The sequence below is a fragment of the Crassostrea angulata genome, chromosome 2, assembly GCF_025612915.1.
Source record: "Crassostrea angulata isolate pt1a10 chromosome 2, ASM2561291v2, whole genome shotgun sequence".
Taxonomy (NCBI): Eukaryota; Metazoa; Mollusca; class Bivalvia; order Ostreida; family Ostreidae; genus Magallana; species Magallana angulata.
The window spans coordinates 42,560,727-42,582,783 of record NC_069112.1 but is presented as its reverse complement, the minus strand read 5'-3'; the positions used below and the strand labels follow the sequence as shown (position 1 = coordinate 42,582,783).

The 22,057-nt window shown below is 31.9% G+C and overlaps 1 protein-coding gene across 1 annotated transcript in view; it reads right to left on the bottom strand.

Annotated features, from left to right (window-relative positions):
* LOC128172410 (multiple epidermal growth factor-like domains protein 10) overlaps positions 1-22,057 on the bottom strand; it is a 110,833-nt gene that overhangs the window by 33,483 nt on the left and 55,293 nt on the right. The window contains exons 3-5 of the mRNA XM_052838208.1: positions 20,413-20,673; positions 16,647-16,784; positions 15,884-16,021 (exon numbers count right to left, since the gene is read on the bottom strand). Coding sequence (XP_052694168.1) covers positions 15,884-16,021; positions 16,647-16,784; positions 20,413-20,673 — 537 coding nt within the window. The remainder of the gene's footprint in view (positions 1-15,883; positions 16,022-16,646; positions 16,785-20,412; positions 20,674-22,057) is intronic.

Here is a 22,057-nt window from a genome sequence, read left to right as displayed (position 1 = left end):
TATATTAATTGGGATCAGGTTCCGAATTGGGTTATACTGTGCTGTTTAAGTTGACAAGGCTTAATCCAATTACACGTTGTCTGTCTAGTTTTCTTATGGTTTGTATTGCTATCCTTCACATCTTGCTTGCTTCTTATCCTTGCTATCCTTGCTAGTATACCATTTATAATGAGGTGTTGTGATGCATTATTTGTTTCAAATGAAAGATAACCACATACGAAAACGATAAATAATGTGTTAAACTGCATCATATGCGACCTTATGAATATGGAAAAGTGACAAACAGGAAAAAAAATGAATTTCAACTAATTGCGGTGTATCAAGAACAAAATGACATAAACGGTAGAGACAGATGATATCGACACAATTAAAAACAACTCATTAAGTATGCACCCAAAACAATTGGGAATTATGAAATCGTAAGACAATTGTAACGTAGAAGGGAGGGATCTATATTTCTGTAGCTTCCAAACAGAAACTTTATTGAAATAATCAAAAGATACGCATACGCATTCAAAGGCTGTAATATTTGCGACATCCATTTGAGAGACTTTCAAAACACCTTTTATCAATACAATAGACACATATAATGAATTGTCTTAGGTAAAGATGACGCTCAAGCAGACGAGCTGACGGGATAAAAATAACTTAATTAATCTATAATGTAAATGGGTGACATAGTTCTGTATCTCAGTTTCCTCTACGGATATTTCAATGGATATTCAACAGTTGTATCTACATTCCGTTCACAGTTATTATTAATACAGTGTTAACGACGTTGCTACTACAGTCATTTTATGCATATCTTTTACAAATTAATGCTAGGCTATGGTATGCGATTTTAATGATATGCTATGAGATTTGTATGCTATGGTATGAGATTTGTATGCTATGCTATGAGAGACTGAAATATAGGGCTTAATGATATGGTATGCTATGCTATGCTATGGTATGCTATGAAATTTGAACAAAAAACGCCCCCATACACAGAAGAGTTCCACACATATCGAAGTAAAATAATAGGAAGCCAAAGTTTACCTCAAATCTATCATGTAAACATTTATTTTTTCAAATAAAAACATTTAAAACCGAGTAAAAAAAATGTTGAATGCTATGCTATGGTATTATATGACAAATGCGATTCTATGAGATTGTATGCTATGGTATGAGATTCCAATGCTATGCTATGAGATTCCAATGCTAAGCTATGAGATTTCAATGCTATGCTATGCTATGGCGTATGTTGTAAAAGATATGCCTGAACTGACCGTACCATGTTGAAGTTTTAATTTTGTTTTCGTCGTCTAAAAATGTTTATACAATAAATAAACGTTACGCGTTTTATAAAAAAAACAAATATGCGTCATGATGAATTGTATTATTTTTGTTTTACTTTATATCTTTTTAGTACATTTTCTAAGTTTTTGGCACTGCATGTTTAGAGAAAGTAATGAAAAATTTAATTCAAGTTAATTAAACTTCATCAATGAGTTACAAGTTTACATTATAGACATAACCTATACAACAACCAAAATACTGGATCTGCACATTGTTGTATAGCTTTTTGATACAAAAAAAAACTGCTTTGCTTACGTCTATGTCAGCATACAAAACATAAGGCGTTTTCTACGAAAGCCGAGAAGGATCATTCGAGATTCGAGATTCGAAATACGAGATTCGAAATACGAGATTCGAGATTCGAAATTCGAGATTCAATATCTAAATTAACCAATCAAATCATGGATCTGAAACCTGTATCCTAGCAACATCAAACTGTTCTAAATAAAGATCATTCGTACATGCTCTTTCCTACAAATAAATGTCTTAATAGCTCTTATATAGTGGTTATAAAATGGTTAAATTAACATTGATGAATTAACCCCACACAGTATAAACAATTGAATTAGAAATAACACTGTTGGCTTTGCGAATCTAAGTGGTTTTGTTTGCCCTGTATGTATTTCCCCCCAAACAATTTTAACCCGAAGTGTATTCGCCCCAACTGTGTAAAAATCGGCTCGCGAAGAAAGATCTGTTTAATCTAAATGTTTTAGCTATGAAACTAAAACTCAAAAAAATAATCGACATGTCAAAATATAGGTTATGATAAAGTTTTAAACCATAGAAGATATACTGATTTACAACCTCAAAGACAAAAATCCAGATAAGAATAGTGTATTGTAGGGTATGGCAATGCCATTGTCGATATGAGAGAGAGAGAGAGAAAGAGAGAGAGACAGACAGACAGAGAGAGAGACAGACAGACAGAGAGAGAGACAGACAGACAGACAGACAGACAGAGAGTTTTGTAGTGTCAAATTCAGTTTGATTTAGAATTTGAAATTGTTGAAATTGATTTGATTTGTTAGAAGCATATATAGACAATAATTAAGCCTCTAAAACGAGAAAAGAGAGGAGGTAGCTAGGGTAGGGCAGACCAACTAGCAAGCTTTAATTTTAACGGTGTTAGCGCACCTGTGATTTACATCGACTCTCTCTCTCTCTCTCTCTCTCTCTCTCTCTCTCTCTCTCTCTCTCTCTCTCTCTCTCTCTCTCTCTCTCTCTCTCTCTCTCTCTCTCTCTCTCTCATCACCTAGCATTTCCTTTTCCGTGAGGGGGCTTGGGGTATTTGTGATGTCTTACATTAGCTAGCGTTAATGATAAAAAAAACATGAAATTTTCTTTAAATTGTGTGCGCATGTTATACGCCAATAATCTGTTTTCAGTATACACATTTCAAGGGGGGGGGGGGGGGGCTATATAGTCCTAATTAATTTGTCAGTTATTCTGTCCCCACTTTATTTTCTCTTCGTTTTCCAGGTTTTTTTTATTTGGCTCGGCAAATTAATATAAAACTTTCTGTGTAGCTCCATAACGATGCACTGTAGATAAATTATGAGTAGTTTTACTTTTGATAAACAGGTACATATCCGTACTTGATTTTTAATTTGACTCTTATAATCGGATTTAATATTCCAATGATTATAGGGAAGGAAAGAGTAGACGGGACTTTTTTGCGCATATCCTACTGTACCATTCATTCAACACAGCTATTAGCACTCATCGAGTTCGACTTGCTTTCCTTTTCTTTCATCCACTGGATTTAAAGCTATTAATTTTTGAAAATATTTTGAATTTATGGCCTGATTATATATAAATTAGAGCTGCGCTGGTGCATATATTTACCCAAATGGACCAAAATATAACCAAATGAATCTAAAAGTTTTGACAAAATTAGTTTTAAACGTACGACTCTTTTTTTCAATTCTAATCGGGTATGTCCTTTAGAATAATCTTGAACCACACACATTTTAGCAAATAAAACGACAATTGTTTCATTTTTTTATGGGGAGGGAGTTGGTGCCGGTAAAGGACATGTATTGCTTGTGGCAGGTGTGCTATACTCTCATTTGTTATAATAGGTAATACTACATATTGATATAAAATGAAAGTTTCCAATTACACTGTACATAGCTTCTATCACGCATTTTGACCCGTGCGATAGTTTAAAACAATTTTCAAAGCATTAAATGTAATTTAACCGATCATTTTTGAAATTTAATTTTCTGGATCCCCGCCTGATACGTCCGCCTTCTTGTATATTAGAATTACGTGTACGTTGACCATATGTACACATTAACTTAATCGGCTATGTTATGGGACGATAACATTTTTTATCAATGTTTTTGCAGGATATGTAACAAATAACAGCCTATTTGTGGGTTTCTGCACTGATTATTTGAGATAATTTGCCGCCATCTTTTATGAATTCCACACACCACTCACAGTTTCTTTATTTGGTGTTCTGTGTGTATGGCGACAAATTGGTAAATTTGCACCACTCACCCCTTGTAGCTTCATCCTGATTACATTTTATCTGGCTAAGTGTAATGTAGTAGTATATTAAATACACACATCGTTGTTTGCAGTGCTTAATTACATCTTTAGAGAGTTACTTACAAAAAAAGTAAACATTTGTATGACTTATATGTAATTATTGTCAATTTTGGTGCGAGGGGGAGGGGGGGGGTTAGGAAACTACAGAGAAACTTAACTTGGCTGTGAAACATATGCTTTTATTCTTGTTGATATATCAATGAATGAATTATAACAAAATATATGTACAACAATTAATTTTGAAATATTCATGCACAATCAAATAAAGGGTTTTACTGTTCTCTGCACAAGAAATCGGCAATGTGAACAAATTGGCACCCTATCATCCCTACCTTTAATTGTAGAGAGTAGGTATCCTTCTATATTGAAAACAATTCCAAAAGTAAGACTCATAATAAGTTGTTTACAGAGGAAAAGGAAACAAAAATTGTATTTATTAATAATTCCGTATGATGTGATAATATCTCAATGATTTGTTTATAATCATAGTACTAGTGTATCACTGTGTGCATACATAAAAACGATAAGTAATGCTTATATTTATTAGTGAAACAGGACAGATTATTTATATTTAGATTATTTAGATACATGTACTAATCTTCATGCGGGGATCCAGAAAGGAGGGGGTCAGGGGATCTGGACCCCCTCCTCGGGAAAATTGGAGCTTATTAAATTTACATAGTAAAATTTTTTAAAATTGGCCTAGGACCCCCTACAGAAAAAATTAGCTACGCTTATGAAGTTCTCTACCATAACCGCATTTTTACACAAAAGGGGTGAATAAACCCGGGTGTTAAACTATTACTGGTGGTGAAATACCTTAGGGTTCAAACGCATCAGGTGGAAATGCACAAGGGCAAACAAAATCACTTAGATCCGCGAAGCACACTGCATTATTACTAGTCTACTTAGATATTCTGTGTAAAAGTAAATACAAATAATTATTTAGTTAGGTAGGGAGAAGTGAACATAGCATTTATTTGTATATAAGAGCATGTATGTATGATTTTATTTAGAACATTTTGATGTCGCTAGGATACATATTTTCAGATCCTTGATTTGATTGGTTAATTTAGATATTGAATCTCGAATTTCGAATCTCGAATCTCGTATTTCGAATCTCGTATTTCGAATCTCGAATCTCGAATGATCCTTCTCGGCTTTCGTAGTTTTCTCCTAATAATCTTTTCTTTTGAAACGAATAAGTAAGAAACAAATATGCATGTAAGTTGTGCGTTTTGGCTGCTTTCATATGTATTGAGACTATGTGCATAATTTTTATTTATTGATATTTTTGGAAAGGGTCTCGTTAATGACACTTTCAAGTGTTCCAGGACATGCAATTAAATATCTTAATCTTAGAATGTTTTTATCCGGTGTAAAGTGTATTTTATAAAACTTTAAGTCTCATTTGTTAAAAAATATGTAATATACGTTATATTTTTTTTACCCAGCAATTTCCACTTTTAAAGATGATTTTTCAAGAGCCGTGTTTTTAATTGTAAATACGTATAAATGTCAGCATATAATTAAGCTAATCTCTAATTGTTTTGTCATAAGAATTATTTTTTTTTCCAGTTGTCATCGATTTTTGTGCAAAAACCAATATTTTGACCCAAAAATGTGCAAAAAATAGTGCAATAGATGAAATTTTACCATTAAACTTTTTGTTGCAATTTCTTTTAGGTTGGGTGTATTAGCCAGATTGACTGGACGAATATAAAAAAAGCATATCAGAGAAGGTATAAATAGCATTTACAATCTGTAAATATTTCTTAAACAGAGGGTAACAAATTGTTTGGTGTTTTTTTGGCCCTTCTATTTTTTTCTCATTTTTTTTTTACTGTATGTTTGTTTGTTTTGTTTTGTTAATTTTTTTGTTTTTTTTTTTTGTTTAGTTTTTTAAATTATTTAAAATGCAGTTCATTAAAAAAGTTTTAAGGATAATAAAAGAAAATCATACATAGTCTTCATACACATCATGTTTTTATATATTTACATATTCATATATGCTTCATTATTTGAACCTATAGAAAAGCGAAAACGTTCAATTTTGTATATTTGCATTTCCATTGTTCTTTCCCACTGTAAGCCCATACGGAGGAGCTGCAATTATATCTCTATAATCGCAATTGCTCTGTCAGTATACTATGACGTCATAAAGGTGTAATGTTATAGATACTTTTCCATGACGTTATAGATTTAAACCACTATACGATACATCATGTGTTTTCTCCAACTCCATTAAAATTGACGTATTTACATGTAATATTTAAACATGTTTTTGATACCATTTTAAAGGAATTGCTGTTATATAACATATCATTGATTCTGTTAACAAATCTATGTGAATTAAAAAGATACATTACAGTCTGAATGTTTACTTTTGATGTAATAGCTAAATGTCAAGGTCTAGGCTAATACAGGGTATTTGCGAGTGGTAAAATGCAAATATAAGTAATAAACAACGATTATTTAGTGAACATGGCGTTATGAATAGCAACTGCTCTGCTGGCATATTTTCCATGATGCGCTAGCGCGCATCATGGAATATGCCAACAGAGCAATTGCTATTCATAACGCCATGTTCACTAAATAACGTTGTTTATTTCTTAAATGAACGTTTTCTTGGTTGGCACGTGATCAAATCTTCTCAGAAGCCATTTTGGCTGCAGATGATTTGATCACGTGATCAACCAAGTCATATCACAGTGAACGTTTTAAATTGCTGTTTATTTTTAAAATAAATCACATGTAACATCATATTGTTTTATAAAGACCATCCATACTGAGTGTTAAATACATGCACATGTAATGAGGTTATGAAATATGTTATTGATATGCAGTTTAATAGATAGATATCCGTCTTGATTAGAATGCGATATTCTAATAGAAAAAGAAATAAAATCTATATCAACTATTACTGAAAATCATTGCAAAATTAAGATGATATCATTTGTTTAAATCTTACCATAAGCCTTTGAAATCGCCAAAAGCGCCATATAAGAAAACACCAATAACATTGTTATATGCAAATGCATAAAGTGAAGTTAAAATCAACTACAACGTATAGTAAATAACCGGGATTCCTATTTTATAGGCACTTTATTACAGGAAACACATACAGGATACATTGCACCAATGTTAGTTAAATATTCATGGAGCCGAATAAATATTATATGGATGGAATAAATATATCTACAGTACCCGCAACGTTATTTTTAGAAGATAAACGATAGGATAGAATTCCCGGACGAGAGGATAAACGATCTCCCCAGCCGATCGCCGCGGACATTTCAGACCGAGATCAGATCACACGGAAAATAGTGGGTTCATATAGAATACAACTCTTGTTCTAAATAGGATAAAAATCTGTCATAAATACCTCAATTTCTGTAAAATAAAAATGCATAAGAAAAGAATTATATTACATACAAGTTGTTTACGCAGATAAACACCCCGCGTGCAATTAAATATAAACGACATATAGTTGTATGTTTATGTGGTACCTTGTCTCTTCGATTGTTTACATTAATATGATTAACATAATAAACATGTAATATGTTTTACGATGCGACCGTTGTGGCGAGCGCGACTTATGATTTAATATGTATATCACCCCCCCCCCTTCTTGGAATCAACTGTCAGGAATACTCGAAATTTGTTGAAATCACTGGACCCTTCTTGAAATCTATTAGATGTAAGAAATCAAAAATCAAACGACGCACAGGGCGATTTGTAACATTGATTGTTATATCCGAAATAATCCATTTTTTTCGCCATTTTACAGTTATGTTACCGGAATTATATTATATAATAATAGTTTGTATTATTTAATTCTAGAACAGCAGATCAATAATACATATGAAACATTACATTGATATAATGTTACTTGGTCATAAAAAGACATGAAGCGATTAACGCGGTAGGATAAAAAAGGAAAACCTGTTAAAAGTAAACGATGAAATTGATATGATCAACCCGTGATATGATAAGATTAACGAATGATACACTTTATACACACACGATACGATTTGATCGAAACACGATACGATATGATACGATTGTAAAACATAACGTTGCGGGTACTGTTATCTGGTCAGTGATATCGTCTTTATAGCATTTTTATAATAACGTGAACGGTTGTAAGAAATATAGATTATGCAACATTTCTGTTCTAATTAACAGCGTCACGTGTATGAAAACCCATATGAATAGAATTAACCGCCCATTACCAATAACAGCGATTTTTTTTTCTGTAACAATGCATATTAATGAGTAAGATTTAAATAACGGCCGTTGCGTTATGAAATACTCCATCAATATGAGTCTTTACTTAAAAAGATATATTATAACATACTTAAAATTTCAATGATCAGACAATGGTGTGGAGCTGGTGTTGCTTTACTTTTTTGGCCCAATTGTGTTCGTTAACTTTAACAAATTTCTATAGAATTTCCGTTTTGATAATTGCATTAAATTTAGCTAGCTTCATGGTTAATGCAATACGTCAATGTCCTTTTTTATCTGATAACCACTTGACTCCATGTTTCACATATGAACGTTTCAGTTTAATTCACAATAAACAAGGAAACACTTTAATTTTATGGGAAAACAAAATCCTTAAGGAAACATATGTATAATATATCGTCTTACAACAAGATGTACATTATAATTGATAAGAGGGCATTTTGATTATTATTATTATTTTATGATGTAAAATTTGACCATTATTTATATAATTTAGAAATTGTAAATGCAGTGGACGGCTAGGTAGTTCGTTACTGATACATTTGTATCATTGGTTGAAATGACTTGTCTACAAATGCAACTTAATATCATTAGTGGATGCCGTATCATTAGAAGTTACGATAGTGCGTTACCCGATGGCATTCAGTGGAGGACAATTTATACTCTGCCTGGTGTTTGATTTTTATAAGTCTTTTTTTTTTTGCTTGCGTCTATGTCAACAGATAAAACGAAAGCGTTTTCTCCAAATAATCATATATTTTGAAACGAATAAACAAGAAACAAATATGTATTTATGTTGTGCGTTTAGATTGTGATCTTATATAATACGACTACGTACATAATTTATTATGTATTGAGATTTAAGAGGATCTCGTAATTGACACTTGCAAACGTTCAAGGACATGCAATTAAATATCCAAATCTTAGTATATTGTTATCCGGTTGTAAGTGTACTTCATAAATCATTGAGTCTAAATTGTTGAAAGGTATGTAGGACACTTAAACAAATGTATAGGGTTGTGCTAAATTACGTAAAGAAAAATCAATTATATTGAAAACAATTGCTAAAAAAAGATTGTTTGGAAGAAAATGAGCATATATTCCTTTATACTGTGGATATAAATTTGTATAAATCATCATTTTAAGAAAAGAGTCTTTCTGGTTTTTCAAATTTCCAAACGGCAATTACATTTTTTTAAGGTTCAACTTCTTAAAGAACCCATTCTTAACATTAATTTGTGTGAAAGAATCTCTCGAATTAAATGGTCAAAATATTAGCTTCTCTGTCAAATCATATCATTATATAAAGTCTTGATATTAAAAAAAATCAGAAATATTTCAATATTAAAAGCATACAAAAATAATCAAGAAAATAAGATAAAATGCGGTTTAAGCAATATTAATTTTTAGTTTGAATATTATTTTCGAATTTAGTAGTATAAGCTGATATATTCCGGCATTTTATCATTTCATTAAAGAATATAATCTTCATAGCTTAAACAAATGTCTAAATAACTGCAAATAACTACTTTCATTTTTATCATCCTTTAAGTTGAGGAAAACGGTTGTGACCTTGACCTGACCTCCATGCGAAAACAAGGTAGGCAAATTTGATTAACCTAATAGCATTATATGGTTATATAATCTGTTTGACTGTGTCATAAATTTCATATTATAAGAAGTATGTTTGATAACGAGAAGATCCCTTCCATATCATTATCATTTTCATTGTCCTTGAACCTTTTTGTCTGAATTAAGGTTTGGTGTATTTTGTTACACGACGCACAAAAAATGGGCATGAATCCATAACCACGTCGGATAGTGTTTATACCCTATACAAGGTACTGAACAGAGATATTCAAGAATATCACCATTTAAAAAATAGTGCAAAGCCTTATCGTTCTGCTTCAGTACACAATACATCGAATAACCCTTGTACTGTAAAAAAAGAGCATATCCAACTTTATTTAAAAAAAAGAAAACATGTATAGCATAACATTGACTGATGTTATTGTTTTGTCAGTTAACTTTTACAACCTATTAAAAATGCAACTAATGTGAATATTTATTTTGAAATAATAAAACATTAATCACAGAGACAATAAAAATAGTGTAATTTTATATCACAACCATGTATATCATAAAAAAATGTATTCCTTTCATTCACAATTTAATTACAACATCCATTTCTCTTCTCTTTTTTTTTCTTTTTAAGAGGTATGTTTTTTCGGCAAATCTACTACACTGCTTTTGAATATCAAAAATAAGTAAATGCAAAAGTATAGAAGTACATCATTCTAATATTTAAACAAAAATAAAACAATTCTCTTAACAAGATATCTGTGAGCCAATGCTCACTAGTGATACCCCCGCTCTGATGTGAATATGCAAAATAAGCAAAGTCAACATTTAACAGAAAGCTGGCATCCGATTGGTACAGAAATATATCCCACAATATGGCAAGCCTAAACAAATAGTGTGTTAAAATTTTAAGCATCTGCAATAAATAGCTGCTGAGAAATCTTTGACGAAAATTTGATTGACAATTTTGGCTTAAATAAACAAAGTACTCATTAAACAGGAAGTTGACGTCCGAATGGTACAAAAATATTTCCCACGATATGGCAGGCCTTAACAAACACTGTGCAAAAATTTCAAGCATCTGCGATAAACAGCTGCTGAGAAATCTTTGACGAAAATTTGTCTGAAAATGTTGGCTTAAAATAAACGAAGTCATTATTTAACAGGAAGTTGATGTCCAATTGATACAAAAATATATCCCACGATATGGCATGCCAAGACAAATAGTGTGTTAAAATTTCAAGCATCTGCGATAAATAGTTGCTGAGAAATCTTTGACGGAAATTTGTTTGAAAATTTTAGCTAAAAAAAAACAAAGTACTCATTCAACAGGAAGTTGACGTCTGATTGGTACAAAAATACATCCCACGATATAGTATGCCTATACAAATACTGTGTAAAAAAATCCAAGCATCTGCGATAAACAGTTGCTGAGAATTCTTTGACAAAAATTTGTTTGAAAATTTTTGTTAAAAATGAACAAAGTCATCTTTCTACAGGAAGTTGGCGTCTGATTTGTACAAAAATATATCCCACGATATGGCATGCCTATACAAATATTGTGTAAACATTTCAAGCATCTGCGATAAATAGTTGCTGAGAAATCTTTGACGAAAATTTGTTTGAAAATTTTGGTTAAAAAAAAACAAAGAACTCATTGAACAGGAAGTTGACGTCTGATTTGTATAAAAATATATCCCACGATATAGCATGCCTTAACAAACATTGTGTAAAAATTTCAAGCATGTGCAATAAATCGTTGCTGAGATAAATTTTGGGAGTACTACTTGTTAAATGACATCAACCAGATATATCTTTTGAAAAACAATAACAATATTTAATACGGGAACATCCAGGCACGTAGCATCGTTTTTGAAAGTGGGGGGCGGCAGACTCATCTAAAAATTCTTGACAAGCATAAAAAAGTCAATTTCCAAAATTATGAAAATCCTAATCCGTTGGGGGTATAGGTTGCATACCTATAACTTCAATTTTACTGATCATTTTCTTATTTTCACTTTGATTTTTCACAGGGTCCCAGAAACGTTGGGGCAAAATCCTTGATGATTCACTGTTTATATGTGAATTAAAGAAACATCATCGTGTCTGTGTGTGTGTGTGTGGGGGGGGGGGGGGGGGGTCCAAGATAGGGTGTTGGAAGACAACTTCGTTGGAAAAGGATCTGGTACCAAAAATGAAAGTAACAATATACCTGAATCAGGTCCCTAATTAGAGGAAACATCTGGATTTTGACATCCACTGAAAAATCCTGAATTGTGGAGACAAAATATAAGGAAGAGAAATGCAGGGGATGAATGCACTTCCTGCAAGGGGGAGAAAGTTAAACAAAAAATTGCAGATAAAGATTCAAATGCTTTCAAAACATTAAAGATGATCAGCAGAACATATTTATACAGTATTGAAGTTTTGGCTATATTTTGTTAAAAGTAATGATGAAAGGAAACTGGATATTCAATGCTTTTTTCATAGACACCCTCAATATAGGAGGGAAACAGTGTCATATATATATATATATATATATGTGTGTGTGTGTGTTAAACACATTGAATCCTTCCGTACAGTTCAGTCTGATTATTGTAGGAATACGACAAGCAAAAATATCTAAAAAAAAAAAAACAGTTCAGCTCAATCAGAAAAAAGTATGAATTACACCAGAAAAAATGCTTGTTGGAAGAAAAAGAACCCGTGAAATATTGGCTAAACAATAGCTGCAGGTCTAAAGTTCTCGGTCTGAAAAAAATTCGGATTGATGACCAGCTGGTCGTCCATCCGAGTTTTTGTTTAGACCTGGAGCTACAGACCTCCAGGTATCAATACCACCAAGTCTTTTGCACTTTAATAATACAATATTGGATATCATTTTCCCAAGCAAGATGTTTGCACAATAGTCATTTGCGATAACTATGGAAATATGACACAAAAAATAGTATCATCTACAGAGGCATTTTAGCTATATGTCATTAATATGCAAAGGATTTGAACCATAATGAATAATGAACAGAGAAAATACATGCATAAACTCTTAAAATAGTTATAGAGAAAACTGAAAGGTTGTAAGTGATACATAAGACCGTAACTTTCTCATAACCAAACTTTAATAAAGTCGTAAGTGTCAGTTACAACTTTTCATATCTCTGTGACCAAGTGAAGAAAAGTCGTATCTGATTTATTGATTCATATATATTCTATTTTAACCTTTATTCTAGTAAAAACCATGCTATATCTTAGTTTTAAAAGGCTTAAGATTTCACTAATACATCTAGAAAAGGTATCCATTTACCACACTTTGAAAGAAACAGTTTTTCTTTGATATTGAAAACTATGAAAATTCTAGTTACGACCTTTTATTTCTACAACGTCGAAATGTTACATAGATTTTAAGAAATACTCCCGGTCAAAGTATTTTTGCTATGATTCAAATAATATCGTTTTCCAGCCGTATTTTAGCATCGGGGCGCCTTACAGTGGTAGCAACGTTATTGTTGACAAACGACACGCACGATTTTGATACACGAACGATCACGCACGATACACGAACGATCACGCACGATACACGGACGACACTAACTTACTGAATCTTCACGATACACGAACAAAAACGATAAAACAGGCAACCGAACGATTCTACACCATTAAACACGCAAAATCTAAATTAATTTTTAAGATTAGAATTAAGGAAACGTATTACTTTATTTTGTTTTGCTTTATGTTTGTGTGTTATTGAAAAGCGGCATGTACTTTAGTCATGCACTGTTTTGTAACACTTTTACACATCCATACACACATATAAAGGATTCACACACAAATTGATATTTTTGTCTCCATAACGAATATTAACTTATATCATAAGTTAAAGAAAATTAAGTGTAATAGAAATGAAGATAATGCATAAACTACACGGAATTATTTACATACAAGTTGACTGTTTATGTAATTTAATTCTCTTACGTACGATTTAATTATGCGGGATACAGGTAAATTTGTTACCTTGTTCCATATTTTTCGATTTTTCACATCCAATATTTTCATTATTTACAGTACATAATTGATTTATTTCTATTATTCTAAGTTTTAAAGCGTCTAAATAAATTTTATTTCAAACAAATGTGTATACAATCTAATAGATAATAATGCGTATCGTATTCTCATTTGAAAGAAAAACGTTGGGAATAATCGTTTAGTTTAAAACGGGGAATGGGTAAGCATGGCCGCTTTCATTCAACACGTCGCTTTTGCTAATATGATTGAAATTATTTGTCAAGACACAATTGATGCTTGATATAGGCTGATTATAAAATTAGGCAAAACTAACTCGACCGAACAAAGGATTAAATGAGCTATGGAAATAAAAAAAAATGTATTTAACGACAAAAAAGAGAATGAATGTTAACAGATGTCAATGTTCTTATTTAAAAAAGTTTTAAATTCACATTGTTCTACAAAAACTACTTGTCTTTGTTTTAAGAATAAATTCTGGCAATCAGTAAAAAAAAGTTACAAAACGAAAAAACCGCACGATCACGCACGAACACGCACGGTTAAAAACGCAAACCAATTTTCCTGATACACGCACGATCCCGCACGTTACACGAACGATCACCCACGTTACACGAACTATTTAACACGATTGGCTTGTCAACAATAACGCTGTTACCACTGTAACATTGCTGCGTTATACAATCCCCCTTTTTTAGATAATACACGTGTGAAAAAGTGAATTATAATGTTAGAAACATCTGTCAATTTCTCAGTACATTTTAAGTTAATAATTTAAACTATTTACAGTGTGAAAGATGCTAACTTTTACTTACCTGTTCAAATATTTCAACATAGACATTTTTTGCCGAAAAACAAATCTGATATTATGCTCTGATAGCTTGACATAAAATCGATAATATTGAAAGATTGCATTGCATTGCTTAAATAACATTACAGCCGACGCAATGACTTATATAACACATGGTGCATAACACCCATTGCAGGTCTTCTTAAGTCCGTTTGTGGCTGTAATTCAATTAACTTTCATGTGTAAACTATTAAACATACTTTTATTACACATATTAATATTTTTTTTCAAAAATATATCAACATTTAAACAAAAAGGAAATCTTAATTAAATATTTAAATGAAAATAATTTTAAAATAAACATCTGAGCAAAAGTTAATTGAATAAATCAGTGAAATTCTTTGATTACTGAAATCCTGAAACATAAACATATTTGATTAAAATTTCACAATTAATCTAAGAATGTCTGTAGTTATAAAGCTTTGTTAGATGTTGGTAGTATACATCTTTTAGTTTTAGCTAGACTGGCAACGGCAGGTAGACTGCTGTTACAAATTTGCAGAACATTTTTTTCACTGATTAATTGTTCTTACAGTTTTCCAAAAGCAACACTACAATATGCAATATTTTAATAAAAACTTACCTTGCCTTGTTATTTCAGTTTTTCTCAAGCCTTCGTTTTAATGTTTTTTGCTAGGTTTTTTAACGCGTGTAGAAATTCGCTGTCATTTTATTAGATTTGTCGTTTGAAATACATATATGGCGCATAACAATTTTTAGGGGTATATTAAATCATAATTATTTTTATGCTTGATACATTCAAACTAGTAGGGAAAACCATGATTTCAAAAACATCCAATAAGTCTTAAATACAAGCAAACTTTATAATTTGGCACTTCGATCAAAAGATAGGTCATGAATACTTTGACGCTATAATTAAAAAACACTATTATATTTAAATCACGTCTAAATATACAGATATAGAAAAAAAAAATTAAATTAAACATATAACTTTGCTTTCTTTTTAAATATTTCTGATATCATATTTTGTACTTCCAAACCAAAGAAAGACATATAATGCATGCACTATTTTTTTCTTTAATCATTTTTTTCTTTTATCACTTTTTATTCTACTCACTTGTGTTAATTATGCACCTTTGTTTCAAATCGTAATTAGAGATTAAAATATGCATTCCCATACATGAAATATATGTCGACAGACACAAATATATTAAGCATTTTTACTTTAATTTTGCAATCTTGTGTACTGATAATACGATCTGGAAATGTTTCAACAAAATAACACTTCTGTTTATTGATTTATATACCGCAAGATTGCCTACTCACGTGTTTTACATAAGGCTCCTTCATAGCCAACATCACATACAGTTAAGCAAGTACCATTAATCGGAAAGCAGTAGCTGTTGTTTCTACAGTGCCCGCATGTTTCATTGCATTCATATCCATAAGATCCTCTATTGCATTCTAAATCAATTATAGATACAACGAATTCCAAACATCTGTTGTTTTCTAACACAGGTTACATGTAACGCAGTAACAAAAATTGTATTGATTTACATTCATAAGAAATCTAAACATTGACTTTGGTAAACCTGATTTTTATTCGTGAAATTGCATTAAGTTGACAAACAGCTTGATTCCTTTTGTTTTATGTTTCTTGGTTTTGAGTAAAAATAAATCATAGGTTTCAATTAAACAAAATGAAAAAAAAATTCCGTTTACAATGGCACTTGGTTTGATTTAGAAACAATATAATTTGATCGAAAAAAGGGACTCCTGAATGGCATAGGTAAACGTTTATTTGGTTGGCAACTGACTACTGACAAGTCATGTGCTCATTGCTTAACTTTTCTTTATATATTTTTGTTCTATTTTCAATTTTAATTTCGTCCTATTATCATTCCTATAGATATGAATTAAAATGTACTTCACTGTTTATTTTGGTTTTAAAGGCGCTTACTGGATATTTCATATTACTTATGGCAAATGTAATTCATGTTATACATCTCCGTATTTTCAATAAGTTATCATCACTCTCCTAACTACCTGCTGCATATCAAACTAGTTGTCCTGATAACTCTCTACTCACCTGTTTTACACAAGTCCCCCTCGTAGCCAGCATTGCATCCAGTGAAGCATGTTCCATTGACATTAGAACATTGACTTTCATTGAGACAGTTTCCACAAATTTCGTTGCAGTCAACGCCGTATGAACCACTGTCACAACCTGTTCGATGAAATGACATGGACTGACTATAACTTAATGTTTAGAGGATAATACAGGATGATATATACATGTAGGCTTCCCTAAAGTTAATGCACCTCTTTGTATATCATAGCAACAGTTACATGGTGTCATTCCTTTATTTTGAATTAAAACACACTAGGTGATTTGAAAAAAAAAAATAGAATTATTTTGTTCCTTTGCCTGTACCTGTAGTATTTTGTCCTTACCTGTTTTACATACGTTCCCTTTAAAACCAACTTCACATCCAGTTAAGCAAGTTCCATTGATATGGGAACATTGGTTTACATCACGACACTGCCCACATGTTTCATTGCATCCAATACCATGCGATCCTTTGTCACATTCTGCAAAGATAAAATATTATATCTGTATTTTTTTTCTTTCCATACACATATTGACGCACATTTTATTTTTTAACAATACCATAGCTAAATCCACACTAAACGTTCAAATGTGTTTGTCTTTGAGATTTATGGTTTTAGAAGTACCATGTAATTTATCTCGATGCACAGTTCCCAAAAACGTTTACTTGTTGCCAGGTTGAACAGCTCGAACACTGAACGTAGCAACGGATACAACAAGAGTCTCATGAACCATTGATAGACTTACACCCAGCTCAAGTATCATAACATTTCTTATCACACTCATTTCCAAAATTTACACAAATATATGCTAGTGAAAATATAAGAACATTTAATAACATAAGTATCATTGAATAAAAAAACAATCCATCACAACCAGTTAAGCATGTTCGTTTGTAGAAAGCTGTGTCTATTTTTTAACGAGAGTAACCACATTATTTGGTACATTTTAAAGTCATATATTCATATCTACTAAGTATTATTCCTTTTATTTTTTACGGAAACATATAGTTAATCCATAGCTCTATAAAAACACCGAGACTGAAATTGACACGCCCCATTTATCGACTGGTCGAAATCTACAGCGGCTGAGACTGACAAGAAAATGACATACAGCGACCTAAGAAACATCACCGACTGCACAAAATTATTGTGATGATGTCAGATTCAAAGTCTAACAGGAGACAATTTGGTTGTTTCTTTTAGCTTAAGTTATGTACTTTAACGTTAATTTAGTGAATTTTGATTACTTTTTATAATCAATTTATGAATTGTAAAAGAAATATGTTAGAATAAACAATAACGCGGGTTATTTATTTTATATCGTATACTTATAGAAAAATATACGTTTTTCTACCCTGGCGGTAAAAACAGAAAAATCGCCAACCCGTGTGATATAAACCCAAGGGGTGTGATATAAGATTTACATAACACCACTCTCCGGCAATCTTCAAATGTTATTTCACACCCCTTCCCGTTAATAACTGGCTATTATGACGTAGAGTTCGGTAAGCATCATTCAACGCCGATCTCAGAGTATGACGTCGAATAGTTACGTCGACGTCAACTCAGTATACAAACAGCTAGCAAAAATAATTCAGATGGATTACATAGACAAAACAGTGCATGCGTAAATGATTCGTATGATTGCTTCAGAATAAAACAGCAATTTTAAAGTCTTATAAGTTCTATTAATGATTTGTAGGTGTAGCCAATACGTAACTACACTCATGCACGCGTGTATTAAATAATGCTTTTTAATGAAATCATTAGAAACCGAGACACACTGATGATACACGTGTGTTAAACCAGTTCTAAGCTTCACCATCACCAAGCTAAAAAGGTGTACATGCAATTGGTAATCATTGCACAGTGAACAGACGGAATGTCCATTATCTAAAAAAAATGATGATCCATTAATGGTAAAAAAAAATCAATGAATATCCAAGGGTTTCGATCCACTCTGCTCCCCAAAAACCTTTGGAAGACCTCATTAGGTCTATAGGGAGCAAATTGGACCGAAAACTCTTGGCTAGCAAAGATGCTGATCTAAAGGTCATAATTTTATAGTGTGGAAGAGGTACACTAAACAACCATGCCTTTTACTATGCCATACAATTATGTGCTTTTATAAAATTTAAGCAATACAACAGAAGGTGTTTAGAGATATTATATATATATTACATGGCTTCAATGCGACATACCAGAATATTTGGCCCGAGGTGACAGGAAAGCCTTGGAGTGTTATGTTGCCCGATGCCGAAGGCAGAGGGCGACATAACACTTCAGGGTTTTCCTGTCACTGAGGGACACATAGTATGGTATTGTCGCCCGAGAAGACATGTAATATATGTTATATAACATTTTCAAAAATAAAACTCTGTTTAAATTATATTAACCTCATTTACATGGGCATTTTAATTATTAATGCATCTTCATTTCTTTCAATTCAATTTCTTGTATAACGCCGATCGATGCTTTCAAAAAGAAGATATTTTTTCAAATTGAATAATTACATGTAAAGTAAGTTTCTCTGAATAGCAGACACTGTCATGACATTATTTTTTTTTATTTTCGAGGAACTGTTTACGTTTGCTTACATTGTAGCTAAATTTCGAATCCGACGTTATTATTATGCAGAATGATTGCACGCAAGATATAACAGTTTCGGTAGGGCAATATAACTATTTCCTGTGAAATATTACTTTTCCTGGGAGTGCAATATAACTATTACAGGTGTGATTCAGCAATTTTCAAGGCATAGTATTAAAATTATCTCATTTGTGACATAACGAGAAAACTTATTCAAAATTGTTATATAATACACTAATAAAATTATTCAACCTACCACCTACGACGATATAAAGAATTAACAACACCAAATAACAAATTTTATTATTATACTTTCATGTTGATAACTTAATTCTGATTGGTTTAGACGCAGTTGATAATCCGTTCTATTACCCCCAGCGTTAGCAACACACTTAGCAACGGGTAACACAACGAAATGTTACATGCGCGTCATTTATGCGCGTACTGTTCGCCGTAGAAATTTCGTCATTTCTCTATAAAAGCAATATAGAAATTCTCTAAATTTTAGACATTCAGTATAATCAAATAAATAGTGCCTGTTTGAGAGGATACCAGTTAAAATTGACATCCCTTGAAAACCATTATCAACCTCCGCTTCGCGTCGGTTGACAATGGTTTCCTCGGAGTGTCAATTTCAAATGTTACCCTCCCGCGCAGGCACTATTTATAAATGGTATATGCGATCTGTTCAGTTATTTTATCGCGCAACTTTAACCCCGTCCTAACATACATGTAACATCAATGACCCCTACAGGAAGAGGATTTGCAACCCACTTACGCTGATGCTAAATGAAATGTTTGGAATGCAACAGTCCTGTCACTAATTCATCTTTATATTGATACAATAGCAAAAGGTGTATTTGTAACTAGTTTAAATAATTCACGTCGATCTTAAAATTACTAGGCATAACACCATACCATTTTATCTTGAAGGGGGGGAGGGATTCCGAAAAAATAGACACTTCAAATGATTGAACAAGATTTATTAGTTTTATCGAAATTGACAACACGTTGTCACATTACTGATTAAATCCACAGGGTCTACACAGTAGTTTATTGTTTTATGTTTTGACAATAAAAGTAACCATGTGACCATATAAGAACAATTTTTAAAACATTTTTCAAAGGTTAATGAAATTATAAAGAACACTAACCATACACCTCTACTTCACAGAGGTCAGTCCCTACGAAACTTTCATAATTGTCAGGGTAGACAACTCCTGGTAGTCTCTCGTTGTAGTAGATGACATATTGTCCATGATTAAAACAATTTGCTGTGAAGACAGAAGGTATTGTGTTTATTGTAAAGTTGTCGTCCTTGAAACACAACGTTCCCTGTGATCTATCCGTGGTATTGGAGACATAGACGGAGAATCCAAGAACACGGCCTGCTAGGTGCATCCGAAACATGTAATCTGTACAACACATTATCGCTTCAGTGAAAAACAATTCTATTTGATTCTTTTTAACAATATCAACTAAAACATTGCTAAATATTAACTGTACTATAGGCGTAACATATTGTACATTCACCATGCACCTATCGATTAAAATAGCTAATTAGTTTAACACAGACTTACATGGAAGACATATGCAAGTTTCATATATCTGTCGTTTAAAATAACACCACAACCATTATTTATTATAATATGAAACATGACGGTGGGGGCTAAACTCTAAGAAAATAATATTTACGTATTATTAAACCATTTCTTTATATAAACAACACTATGATACCGTATTTTAAACATTTTAACTGGAATTTTTCTAACAACACTATTCGTTTACCAGTGTGAATTAAAAGTACTGGACAAAGATTTAATATCAAGAGTAATATAAAATGTTCAGCAGCTATCGTAAATGATTGTTGTTAAATATATATATATATATATATATATATATATATATATATATATATATATATATATATATATATATATATATATATATATATATATAATTACTTAGAACTTCCTTGTTTAAACCTATATACGTTTATATGTCAAAGCGATACGATTGTGCTAACAAACTGGAATTCAGTCAGTGTCGCATATTGCCTAAGAGAGTGTGTGGCGAAAAGGGCGGTCTGAACCCCCTCTTAAAAGCTAAGCACGTATAATCCAAACAGTAAAGAACAAGAACAGCCACCTTACGCCTTCTTGTTTAACAAAATATCCCTTGAAACCCAACAAAAACCTTAAGGTATACCAGTAAATATAATAAGTTTGATACCCATGGTAGGTAGATATTATGAAACATTTCTCAAAGTAATCTGATATTTTTAATCCTTTTAATATCTGACCCTGAAAATAATTCATATGATTTAGAGGACGCGGGTATGATAAGGCAACTTTCAGCGATCAAATTCCTCTGATCAATATGACGTCACAATAAGCAGCATGATGTCATATTTACTCAGAAACTTGTCGATTTTAACTTTATCCCTGGTTTAAATTATAAAAACTTCAGGCAGAAATTATCACTAGTAACTCTTCTAACTGAATATATCTTCGATTTCTCTCTATTACGTATAATTATCATTGATGACGTCACAAGCATGTTTAATAGAGAAGACCAGGTCGGGAGACAAATCATCGGAATGCAGTGTAAACAATGCCGAAATTAGACTTATTCAATACAGATACCTAAGATTGCCGTTTATGCGTATATGTAAAGTGAATTCAGTAAACTCTTGAATTCAATATGTAATTTTCTCTTTAATATGTAATTTTAATTCAAAAATTATAAATGTGTTTGATCATTTGTTTCAGTTATTGTTTATGTTTATTGGAGCCCTTG